The following is a 12,238-nucleotide window of genomic DNA, read 5'->3' as shown; positions in this document are numbered from 1 at the left end:
TATAAATTGAAAAACCAATAATTTTAAAAAATTGATTAATTTGTCCTATTAAGTGATTTGAAATTTTGATATATATAAATAAAAAAAATAGATAATTATATTATTAAATCAAAATTCAAATTTAGATATTGTTATATCTTTTGAGATCCATATCTAAATTCTTATCTTCTTTATTTTTGTGTGGTTTCTATTTTTTTTTTCAATTTATTTTAGATGGAGTTGTGGGTTTTTATTTTTTATTTTTTAATTTAATTTATATATGGTTTCTATTTGTTTTTAATTATTATTATTATTTAGGTAAGTTATGATGTGAGTTAAATATGTGATAGATTTGTGAGTTTTATTGATTTAAAGTAGGATAGTGGGAGATATTTTCAAATCAGATTTGTTTAGATACACTTTATAGATTTTTAAAATATTGAGAGGCAAAAGAAATATTTTAACTGAATAAATAAAAATCTAATTTATTAATTTTATCTGTTTGTATATTTGATTTTTATTTTTTTTTGTTATGTTATAATATAATATATAAGATATAGACAGATACTCACAAATTTTATGAAAAATATCATCTGATTTTTTGGATGAGAGAAAAGGAATGCAAGTTTTGATTTTTTTTTTTAAAAAAATTGGTGAGAGAGATTACGAAATATTTTTGTAACGCCCTCAAAATAATATACATAAGCTCAACCTTCATGACATCCATAGATAAGAGAATAAAGCATATTTTCATTTATCAGAGTATTAAGTACAAAAAATATTACATATTGACAACAAAAATAAATACCCTACGGGCTTACAACTTTTTAAGTCAACACTTAGTCGTGTTAACTTTTGATTTGTTACAAATTTCTTGCCATGTTATTGCCAATTTTGTGGTGGTATGGTGTCTTGCACTTGCAGCAGCAGCAGCTACTGGGATGATAAAACTGGGCCATTTTGAATCCACCCAAGTTCTTTGGATGCAATTTTTGCGAAAAAAAATTGTATTGTACAGTTGAATCTTTCTCTCTCGCCACTCCATTGTTATGGTTAGCTTGTTTTTATTTGCCAAATTAGCCATGATTCCCAATGGATCTTAAAAAAAAATGATTAAACAAGCTCTAGAGATAGAGGGGGAAATTCAGTTTTTTTGTTTTTTTGTTTTTTTTGGTGGTCTCATCATGAGAGATGAAGAAAACCAATTTTGCTGGAGCCAAATTTTGCCTCAGATTTGGTACAAAATTACATTTGATAATGAATTGATCTACCATTGGAGTTAAATTCCTGAGAAATCTAGACAAAGAATTTGAAAACTATAATACTAATGTAGTATTTGATTTATTAGAATAGAGTGGAATTGAATAATTATTTCATTAAAATATTTATTTTTATGTTTAGTTGATTAAAAAATAATAATAAATACATTGTAAATACAAGCATAATTTACTATTATAAGAGAATATGATCATTTTATATAAAAATTAAAAGAATAACCATTCTATTTTAGTAAATCAAATCAATTATAAGATTATTAATGTGTGAATGAAGCCACGGTCAAAACTAATGACACATTGGGTCTCGTTTGGAGAGTGAGTTGATTTTTTAGTTTTTTAATTTTTTTAATTATTTTAATTTGAGCTAAAAAACTTAGTTTGGGAAAGACTTTAAGTTTTTTTGACTTTTTTAGTTTTTTTGTAAGAGAAAAGATATACTGTAATGATTATAGGTTAGATGTGATATTTTGTCTTATTGGGCTAAAAAGTTTATTTTGTTTTTTTGTGGTTAAAACTCCGTTTGGCAAGTTGATTTGGAGGCTTTTTTGGCTAAAATAATCACAAAAAACAAAATAGGCTTTTTAACCCAATAAGACAAAACATCACATCCAACCCATAATCATTACATTCCTCCTCTCACAAAAAAGTCAAAAAAATCAAAAACCCTTCCCAAATCAGGCTTTTTAGTCACATGTTAAAATAGCCAAAAAAGTCAAAAAGTCAATTCACTTCTGAAACGAAGCCTAAAATAACTAAAAAAATCTCAACTTTTGCTTTCCAAGCGAAGCCTTTGAAAATTTTATTTTATTACTTGTCTTTTAAAACTGCAGGACTGCTTATTCTTTTTCACAAGTGTTTTACAATCAAATTAATAAAATAGAAATTTTAGAATCAAAATAACACAACATATATTTTAAGTACATTTTATTATCATTCATTAACAATATAAATAATTTATTAAAAATGAATTACACAGATTTCTCCTTAATCATATAAATAAAATTCTTATTAGTACTTTATATGCAAATTTATATAATAAAACAGGAGAATTTTTAAAAATATATCAAAATATCTCAAAGATACATTTTGTTTCAAGGGTTAAGATTAATTCTCAAATTTATCATAAGATCAAGATTTCTTTAATTTTCACTCACTCATCTTCTTTCCCTCCCTTTTTTCACTCACTCACTCACTCACTCACTCACTCTCTCTCTCTCTCTCTTTCCTTTTTATTTTTATTTTTATTTTTATTTTTATTTTTATTTTTCTCCATTTTCTATTTTCCTCCACATAATTTTTATTTTTTCTTTTTGCTAACTTTTTATTTTTTATTTATACTATGCCTGAACATACACTAGTATAGGCCATTTTGAAAATTTTAAAAAAAAAATTAAAAAAAAAATCAGCTTATTAAGTTATTAGCTTAAGTTATATCAACTCTTTATTTTTTTACATACTTTTATAAAAAAAATTAAAAAAAACAAAAAGTTCACTTTTTTTTTCATACTTCCCCAAACAAGGGTGTTTGATAAAAGTTTTTTTTTTTTTTTTTTTGGTTGGGCTTTTTAAGTTAAAATTCACAAAAAATATAAAATACATTAAAATAGTTAATAAGACAAAATGTCACATTAAATTCATAATCATTTTATTTTTTCTCTTACAAATATCATATCCAACTATAAAAAAATTCAACTTTCTTTCCAAACACAAAAAATTTAACTTACTAAAATAATAAAAAAACAAAAATAGCAACTTTCTAAACACCCACTTTCTTAGGTTTTATAAGGGTAGAATCACCCGGACTCGCGGGTCGGGTCAAAATTGCCGCTTAACTCTTTTCCTTGATCTTTCTTTTCGATCGGTCGATCGCTCGCTCTCTGCTGCCGGCTTTGGTTTAGCGGATAAGAAGAAAATGGCGCATTCGTGCGTGTCCACATCAGCTTCTTCTTCTTCTCTGAGACTCAACTCTCTGGTCTTCTCTACTGCTAACCCTAACTCCTCTTCCCAAACCAAAACCCTCTCTCTCCCCTTCCAGCCGCTTCGTTCCAGGTACTCTCACTCTCTCACCTCTTTTTTTACAATTGTCCAAACTAAATTACTTCTCAACTCTCTGTGGTTTCTCTGCAATCAATGGAGCATATTATGGCTTTTTGTAATAAATTTGAGATTCATATGTTTTCTTTTCTTTGGATTCAATTTGGGATTGAGTCCTTTGTGGTTTGCCAGGAAATTAAGAAAACTAGCTGCTAATCAAAAGAATGCCCCGAATTCTACAGTGAAGGTGGCCTTGTACTCGGGTCGGTTTTCAGAGCCGGAAAGAAGGGAGATTTGGTCCATTAGGTAGGATTTATCTGCCAATTCATGCCTCCTTTGATTGTCTGTGTGTGTGTATATGTATATTTACTTCTTTTGATTTGAATACCATTGAATTTGGTTGTTTAGGGATGATTTGCAAATCCCATCTTCACCTTACTTCCCGGCCTACGCTCAAGGAGGACAAGGCCCCCCTCCAATGGTGCAAGAGCGTTTCCAGAGTGTAATCAGTCAGCTTTTTCAACATGTAAGGGACTAGGGTTTGTGCTTTGTTGATATGTTCACTTTTGGTTGACTATCTAACTGTTGGTTACTCTTATCAAGAATTGTTGTGTAAATGGTTTCTTTAGAGGATAATACGTTGTGGTGGAGCTGTTGATGATGACATGGCAAACATTATAGTTGCTCAGCTTCTCTATCTCGATGCTGTTGATCCTAACAAGGTTTGTTTTTTAAATTTTCTTTTTCAATTTTTTAAAATTTGATGATTATCATCTTAAATGCTTATGTTCACACATTGGGTTCCAAATCTTGGTTGTTTTCTTTCTTTTATGCATTTTTTGGGGGTGTGTGAAGTTCTTTTTCTATTTGTTTTTAACAAATCTTTTTGTCCTTTTGGAACTATATGAGCTGTTTTTCTTTTCGTTATTTATTTATAGGTTTTTAAAGAAACGGTTTGCTGTTCAACTATAAGCTTATTGTGTATGAGGAAATATTGAAAAATTGGATCACGGCTGATCTTGGAATTAGGACTCATTTTGCAAATACGTTTCCCAGTCTTCATTATTCAGCAGCTTACTTTCTTTGTCGCATCAGAAACTTGAAAACAACTTATTTAGTTTGTTAACAACATATATTTTCTACTAATTGCACTACTAGTGCATAACTTTTATTGTGTTCGGAATAAAAAGAGAGGTTTGGATCATGATTATCAGAATCCTGATCCGGATCTTACGATCTTACGATCCATTTGAGTACAATCGATTCGGATCGTGTAAATGATTCCTTATAAGTAAGATCTTTCGATCCTGGTAATGGGATCTTATAGGATCGTGGAATCCCCGATCCTATCTGATCCAATTTATAAGCCTTGTTTTGTATTGTATGACATATTTTATTATAAATTTTTTGTTCATTGTCTAAATATCAATTTATATGGTCAAAATAAATAATAAAAATTAAGCAGTATTGAATCAAATAGACTAAGAAAAACAAACTAAGAAACAAACATTCAAATATTGCGGTAATTTAAAAAAATTAATTAGTCGGAAAAACAGACTTAGCTTTAGCGTAGTCTAAGAAGGGTAAGATGATTACAATTTTATTCCAATTTTTGGAGAGATTATTTTTGTGACTCGAATCCGCTCTACCAGGGATGTTAACGACAAACCTTATCATTCGGTTAAGCTGCTCTTTTGAGTTCTTAATTTATTTTCATATCCAACTTTGTTAAATATTTTTTCTTAACTTTTTATGCATTATTGTAGATTGTAAAGTATTCTGTTATAGAATTATTCTTCTTCACCATCTTTTTTGATGAAATTCAAAACTTTTACTATCGAGTTTTCTATTGTATAATATTATATGTACATTTTACATGGAGTATTATATTTTTCGCAATATCTTCACTTCTTTTTAATAGAATATAGGCTCATTTTGTATATACTTTTTAAGAAATATTTATTTAAATTAAATTATTATGTAATTTGTCTTTTTTGGTAGGATCTTACGATCGTCGATCGGATTCTATGATCCAATCCTATAAGCACCTCCAACGATTCAACGTAGGATCCCGATTTTAATAACCTTGGTTTGGATGTGAAATGACGATGCCTGATAATTATTGAATCAATTAAAGTAGCAAGGAACCAGGTCACAGGGATTTAATTTCAATGTGAATGTATCTTTCAAACTCAGTTTGTAAATCAAGATGCTAGTCAGTTCACTATGGTCTCATCTGGGAGTCTCAGGGAAGTTCAATTGCGTCATATCATAATGTATATCGCAGTCTTCTCATGTCATCAAATAGTTTAATACAAATTGTCAACTTTGTTTGTTGCTCAGAGGCCCCTTTTTTGGATGATTATGTTGTGCCTTCAAATGCTTTATAAAGCATAATAGAGCTAGTCAATTTTTAGGAGACCTCGAAGTGCACCACACCTGGACTAGCTTGCACTCCCTGTGGCAGAACTTAAATTTTAATTACAGGGACTACTTGCAACTAAGCATTAAACAATACAAAAGGCATACTGAAGGAATAAAGAAATCCTTTCTGCTGTGTCTGATACCATGATTCATGCATTCTGTAGAGAGGTTTTAAACTAAATGCCTTTTCATGGTCTAATGTTTTCAATTTCTTACAATCTCACTCATGCATACATAAACTACCTTTGTTTACCTTTGAGCTTCCTACATAATGTTCACATGTTTCTTAGGCTTCGTTTGGAAACAGGCTAATTTAGTAACTTTTTGGCTATTTGGCTAAAAAAGTAGATAAAAAAAACTTATATGTTTGGGATGACTTTTTGGCTAATTACGAAAAGATGTGCAAAAAGTAGAGAGAAAAGAGAATCTTTGACTTTTTTGTATGAATTGTTGGCTTTTTGGCTTTTTGGCTTTTTGGCTTTTTGGCTAAAAAGGTAAGTCCCCAAATGGGGCCTTAGTTCTCATTTAATCTCTCTCTCTCTCTCTCTCTCTCTCTCTCTCTCTCATGCACACATGCTTGCTCACACACAAAGACATAATTACGGTTTGATTTTTCTAACATTTAAATACATGGTGGAAGAATATACTCATAACTGATGGGTTGTTTTTTGAACAGGATATTGTCATGTATGTGAACTCTCCAGGAGGATCAGTTACGGCTGGTAATATCATTTTTTTGGTGATAAATTTGTTCTTTTGTTGATTTTTTATACAATTCTTTTCTGGCTGCCTGTGGATTTTCTTGATTTGATTATTTTAATCCCATTAGGTATGGCCATATTTGACACCATGAGGCATATAAGACCTGATGTTTCCACTGTATGTGTCGGACTAGCTGCTAGGTATCTCTCTCTCTCTCTCTCTCTCTCTCTCTCGCATCCACACATGCTTGTTCACTGTATGTGTCGGACTACCATTTGTGCTTTAGTGGGGTGGGTGTAAATTATGGTGTTTCATATTTGTGGTGGTGTAAATTATGAAGTTCATACGATGGTTATTCTTGACAGGGGTAGAACCGGGGTAGATCCAGAAATTATGTCTAAGGGGGCCAAGGTGTATGCATAAAAAAAATTAAGTTGGTTTTGGTACATCACTAACAGAAGATAATTTCTCAAGTGAGGGTTGCGAAAAAATTAATTTAAGCAAAGAAAAATAAATAAATCTAACAAGTCATTTTTTTCACTAGTTTCTAAAGTTTTGGACTATTAATTAGATCTCAGTATATAATTGATTAGACCACCATTTTAAGACATTTTATTGGTTGGCATAATCTAGTAAATAAAAAGTATACATGACTTCGGATTTATTTATAAAAAAGAGAGAAAGAAACACAAAAAGAAGTGACATGTACCTCTTGTATAAAAATAATCGACTAGATTATATTGATGCTGTTTAAGTAACATGTGAAACAGAGTCATCTGTGAAAAATTAATAACATAGAGAGTTAGTAAAGTTCCCATTGTACATTTTACAAATATTCATGAAATATAGAAGTATTAATGTGATTCTGCCAGTCCCTATGTAGTTCCGCCACTGATTCTTGACAAACTACAAGGTTGGACTCTTGAGGGATTTTTTAAGACAGAAGTTTCTGTATTCGAATGAATATAATGTAAATGTAGCATCAATATTGGCTCTAGGATCTTTGCACTACTTATTAGAAAGACTTGCTTGTGTGTATACTTCTGAAGTTCTACTTGACAACCTGCTGCAGTTTTGCTACGATGTGTTTGCCTGGCTATTTTGTTATATATGTTCATTATTTCAAGCTTGTCTGTGGATGCATGTGCACGATTGGTTATGTTCTTCGTGGAGTTTTCTTAGCAGTTTACATTTTGCTGCTTGCATTGTTTTGAACAGAAAATTTTATCTTTTAGTTATGAAAAATATTTTTCTTCTTGGTGAACAGCATGGGAGCTTTCTTACTTAGCTCTGGCACAAAAGGTGAATGATGTGACTTTCAATTTTGGTGTTCTAAAATTCCATCTTATGGCTTTTACTTTCTGGATTTGCTAAACTAGTTCCTTTTGTCACTCTGGTTACTGAAGGAAAAAGATACAGCTTGCCAAACTCCAGGATAATGATCCATCAGCCTCTTGGTGGAGCTCAAGGTGGGCAAACTGATATAGATATTCAGGTATCTCGCATGTTTCTTTTCATTTTCTGCTAGTCCTTTTCTTTTTTTGTGAGTTACACTTTGGCAGTTCTTCTTTAACTCTGCAGACATATTAAATTGCATGTGTCCATTGTTTTATTAAAATTGCATGTTGAGAAACATAAACCAGTATAGATTAGATGGAGAGATTTTTTAAGGGCATGTGGTCAAAATATTCTGAAATGAACTAATTCCTTTCATTTTTAGCATCCAAAATGAGTCAGTTTGTTTTTCATGGCATATGACTTATTTTTGCACCATTGTTGGACTTTTAATGTAATGGCTTTCTTTTAATTTTCTTACTACTGTTTTTACTTCACAGATCCATTAGAGCTTGTGATATACTTTTCTATTTTTTGTTTTTTTGTGACTCCTTTATAAGTCTTTCCATTGTGTCATCAAATGCTATGGGAAGCAGAATGAGGCATTTTGTCTTTCTGGTTGGATCTCCCATCCTCCTCCATATGTCGTGTTCTTGTTTCACTATAGTAACGGGTCCCTTCAAGGAGAGTGTACACAATGCCATAAATTTACAACGTTGGATGATTGAAAGTTGAAGGTCCAAGGAAATGCAATTCTGTGGGTTAGGTTGAGTTATATAAACTATTGAAACTACCACATCCATTGCTTACATATTTAACTGGGTAAGTATTCACACCTTCGTACAACTCATCTTGACAAAACAGAAGAAAGGGAAATGAAGTCTAGGCAAAATATCGAATATGGAAAAGATCAACAAAATATTATTGGAAAGTAGTATACCATAAATCTAATCCTAGGATCTATTTTGTTATGTTACTTGTGGTCCTGATTAGTTGCAATTGTTGCGTAGGCAAATGAAATGTTGCATCACAAGGCAAACCTGAATGGGTATCTGGCCTACCATACTGGTCAAAGCCTCGAGAAGATCAACGCGGACACTGACCGTGATTTCTTCATGAGCGCTAAAGAAGCCAAGGACTACGGCCTTATAGACGGTGTTATCATGAATCCTCTCAAAGCTTTCCAGCCTCTACCAGCGAGTGCAGATCAGTAATGATAACTCTCAGCTTGTAAACCTCTCCCTTTTTGTTACTGCATCAAATGCCATGATGGCTATGTTGTAAGAGTTCAATGGAACGGTTGTGATATTGTACTTGATTTCTCTTGATTCTGACTGATATAAATTTTTATGCACCTAAAATCATTTAATGGAATTGAGTTTTGCAGTGTTGTCCATCGAAGCTGAAGCTTAAGAAATAAATTTTATTTTGGGTTTCAAGTACCTATATCCTTCTGTTTTCTGTTTAAATTTTTTAATGACTTCATGAATGAAGATGATGGTGAGTTGAATTTAACAATTGTTAGCAGTTATTTATTAGATCAATTAATAATATGGACATTCTTGAGAAAAAAATGACAGTTTCAAAATTATTCTTAATGAAATATATATATATATATATATATATAGATAGATAGATAGCATCCCATCAAATCAATTATCAACCACTGGAAGAAAAAGGTACCTCATCTCATTAAAAAAAATCTTTTGGGCACTGACATGGTGATTCTTGTGCCTTTTTTCTAGTAACTTCTTTTACAGGATATGACAAACATAACACTCATGAACCTTTCCGCCTTTCCACTTTCCTGCCAAACCTTGTCACCACACCGCTTTTCCTTAAAAAAGTAATGTTAGAAAGCAGCCAAACAAGCTCTAATAATAACACCTGAAACAAAACCTTAAAAGAAGCCAAGTGAAGGAACTATCAGTTGTGCTATGTTATCTATGCACAGATAAGTAGATTTCTTTAATGCTATGTTTGATTTACTGAAGTAAAAGTTTCTTTAATCTCCTTATAAGATGACCATTCAATTACAATGGTGAATAATTATTTCATTTGTAGTGTAATTTTTTTTTTTTTTTGTAATCATTTTGTAGTGAACCATTAGCAAGAATAGATATTAGGATAGAATAGTCATTTCATTTCACCTTCATTTTAATGAACTGAACACTACCTAAGACTTAAACACTAGAACCTAATTAGAGCAGGAAGGGTGAACAAGAATCCTTTCATCAAAGAAATTGCTTCTCAGGAAGCTTGTTAAGGATGATGATGATGATGATGAAATGGGTAGTTCTTCAAGCTCATCATAGAAGTCATTTTCTTCTGATTTGATTGTTGAAAAGGTCATGAGAGGAAGAGGATAAGAGAGTGGCTCTTCATCAAGTAGGACACTTGGTGGTGAGTCATTGGTGTCCTCTATGGTTTCTGCAAAAGGGTTTTGTGGTTGGCTAACTGGAGATTGTGAGTAATGGAAATGATCTTCATTTGCATCTTCATCACTGTGCATGAAGGGTTGTTGTTCCTCTTGGTCATCTTGTGCTTCATGATCTTGAGTGAGTTGGGTTTTGGGCTGTTTTGATTGTTTGTTGAGGTTGGTGGTGGTGGTTGTGTGAAGATCAGGGCCTGGATGATTGTGGTTGGAGGTGTAAGTGATGATGAGCATGGAAGCTTCCGTTTTGCATCTTTCTACTTGTTTTTTGGCTGGACAACCCTTTGATGTGCTGCATCTGTAGTAACTCCTAGAGAAAAGTAGCAAGAAAAGAAAACTGGTCAGAACGCATTATGGAGAGAGAAAAGAGAGATATAAATATTAGAGGGAAAAGGGAAGAATGAAAGCCGGATTCTGTGTCTCTAAAATTTTATCTTCCGTCCCAATCCATTTTCAATTGTACAACACGATGAGAAGTACGAGATCTTTTGTCCTTGAATTTGCCAGACTCAAAATATTTGTCTGGAGTTTCTGTTTCGTGACAGAAAAACATAAAAATTTGGGGATAGAAGAACCTTGGCCACAGTGAAAATCTTAGGAACATAAGAATCTTGAGACAAGAAAACTGGTGACATGGAATTATGGGGGAGAGAAAACATTACGAGGAAAAGGAAAAAATGAAGTCTAGGATCCTCTATTCACAAAAATCCTTCTCCTTTGTCTCTAATGCATTCTCAATTCTCAATACATTGTAAAGCATGAGATCCTCTGTTCTCAAATTTTCCCATTTTAAAACATTCATACTCATTAGATTATTTGTTTAGATTCTCTAGTAGTCCAATATTTATTAGTGTTTCATGACAAGAGAACATAGAGATTTGGGATCTGAAAAAATTTTACGTCGGTTAGAGAATGTATTAGAATAGATGACAGAGATTTTACGGTAGTGTCCAATACCAAAAATGAAATGAAAGCCCATCAACAAGAAGTTTGCCACTAATTCAGCTAAAGAGAACAGAGACAGAGAATTAAGAGAGTGAAACCTTGGAAAAGGGGATCCTTTGATGGGTTTTTGCCCATATTTCCTCCATGACCAACAATCAGAAGGTGGACCTTCACTCCTCTGTTTTCTATGATCATTTGCTTCAATCTTCACAGTAACCACACCCTTCTGATTCTCCTTCCTATTACAACACATGGGGAGAAAACATTACATACATGAATAAGTTAAAAACACAAAAATCAATCACAGAATCGGACATATAACGTATATGAATAGATGTAAACCTTGTCCACTCATGTTTATTTTTATGTCTAATTGTGTAATCAATTTCTATGTTTGTAATAGAATTGTGTACATATTTGACGTAAACATCTTCAAGTATCAAAGAATCAAAGCCAACTCCATCAAAATTAAAAAAAAAAAACTAAGAAAAAAGAGTTCAAACACTAGCCTTCTTTTGGATCGCTGATCAGTTTCTGGTTGAAGTTGTATTGTAATATTTGAGTCCAATTCTTGAGAGTGAGAACCATCCATGACAGATCTTGCCTCTTCTTCTTCTTTGTGTATAAGCTAAAAAAAACTACTGTGAGTTGCTTAAGAAGATGAAGTTGCAAAAGCAGCTATAGAGGAAGAAATAAACAAAATTATAGCTCTAATAGATTGAGAGAGAGAGAGAGAGAGAGAGAGAGAGAGAGAGAGAGGATAACAAAGAGATGACAAACCCACAAGTTGCTTTCTCTCTTTCTTTTTCATTCCATTAAAAATACAACGCCATTCATAACTATGCATGTCACCTGCTCCCATCTTGTAATTATAAACACACATACATATATATATTGAGATATTTCCAAAGCAAAAAATGATTAAAAAAATGGAAGAAGTGATGGGATTTCTGTAGGGAAAAAACAAAAAAAAGAAAGTAAAAAGAGATGTGAATGAAAAATGGATAAATTTTTTTGTATTTTTTTCTTTTCGTTTTGTTTTTTCTTTACAAATCCATCTACAAATACTATATCCAAATACGTAACTTTATGTCTTGGTTGGACAAGT

General features: G+C 32.0%; 2 protein-coding genes across 3 annotated transcripts; one reads left to right on the top strand and one right to left on the bottom strand.

The window, feature by feature from the left end:
* Positions 1-2,888: 2,888 nt before the first annotated feature.
* Positions 2,889-9,190, top strand: CLPP5 (nuclear encoded CLP protease 5). Of its 2 annotated transcripts, none has more exons than XM_028238218.2 (9): positions 2,889-3,305; positions 3,483-3,596; positions 3,699-3,816; positions 3,920-4,012; positions 6,391-6,436; positions 6,544-6,616; positions 7,684-7,718; positions 7,823-7,911; positions 8,762-9,190. In XM_028238218.2, exons 1-9 carry the CDS (start codon positions 3,169-3,171, stop codon positions 8,963-8,965), a joined length of 909 nt encoding a protein of 302 aa, XP_028094019.1. In that variant the 5' UTR covers positions 2,889-3,168; the 3' UTR covers positions 8,966-9,190. The 2 variants fall into 2 exon arrangements, with proteins under 2 accessions (XP_028094019.1, XP_028094018.1); XM_028238217.2 differs by having other exon boundaries at positions 3,069-3,305; positions 3,465-3,596.
* A 683-nt stretch (positions 9,191-9,873) lies between these two features.
* Positions 9,874-12,013, bottom strand: LOC114294106 (uncharacterized). The gene is made up of 2 exons (XM_082899709.1): positions 11,229-12,013; positions 9,874-10,495 (listed from the first exon to the last, which is right to left on the bottom strand). Exons 1-2 carry the CDS (start codon positions 11,381-11,383, stop codon positions 9,949-9,951), a joined length of 702 nt encoding a protein of 233 aa, XP_082755835.1. The 5' UTR covers positions 11,384-12,013; the 3' UTR covers positions 9,874-9,948.
* Positions 12,014-12,238: the final 225 nt, after the last annotated feature.

Source organism: Camellia sinensis, chromosome 12 (assembly GCF_055761805.1).
Source record: "Camellia sinensis isolate YWXY chromosome 12, ASM5576180v1, whole genome shotgun sequence".
Classification (NCBI taxonomy): Eukaryota; Viridiplantae; Streptophyta; class Magnoliopsida; order Ericales; family Theaceae; genus Camellia; species Camellia sinensis.
Note: the sequence above shows the minus strand (reverse complement) of the source record. Positions and strands in the feature narration are given on the sequence as shown.

Coding starts and splice junctions, on each gene's coding strand:
- CLPP5 (XM_028238217.2), top strand. CDS start 3,169: ATGGCGCATTCGTGCGTGTCCACATCAGCTTCTTCTTCTTCTCTGAGA. Junction 3,817..3,919: donor TCAGTCAGCTTTTTCAACAT/GTAAGGGACTAG, acceptor TGGTTTCTTTAG/AGGATAATACGTTGTGGTGG. Junction 7,912..8,761: donor AAACTGATATAGATATTCAG/GTATCTCGCATG, acceptor ATTGTTGCGTAG/GCAAATGAAATGTTGCATCA.
- LOC114294106 (XM_082899709.1), bottom strand. CDS start 11,383: ATGTGTTGTAATAGGAAGGAGAATCAGAAGGGTGTGGTTACTGTGAAG. Junction 10,496..11,228: donor AAAGGATCCCCTTTTCCAAG/GTTTCACTCTCT, acceptor ACTTTTCTCTAG/GAGTTACTACAGATGCAGCA.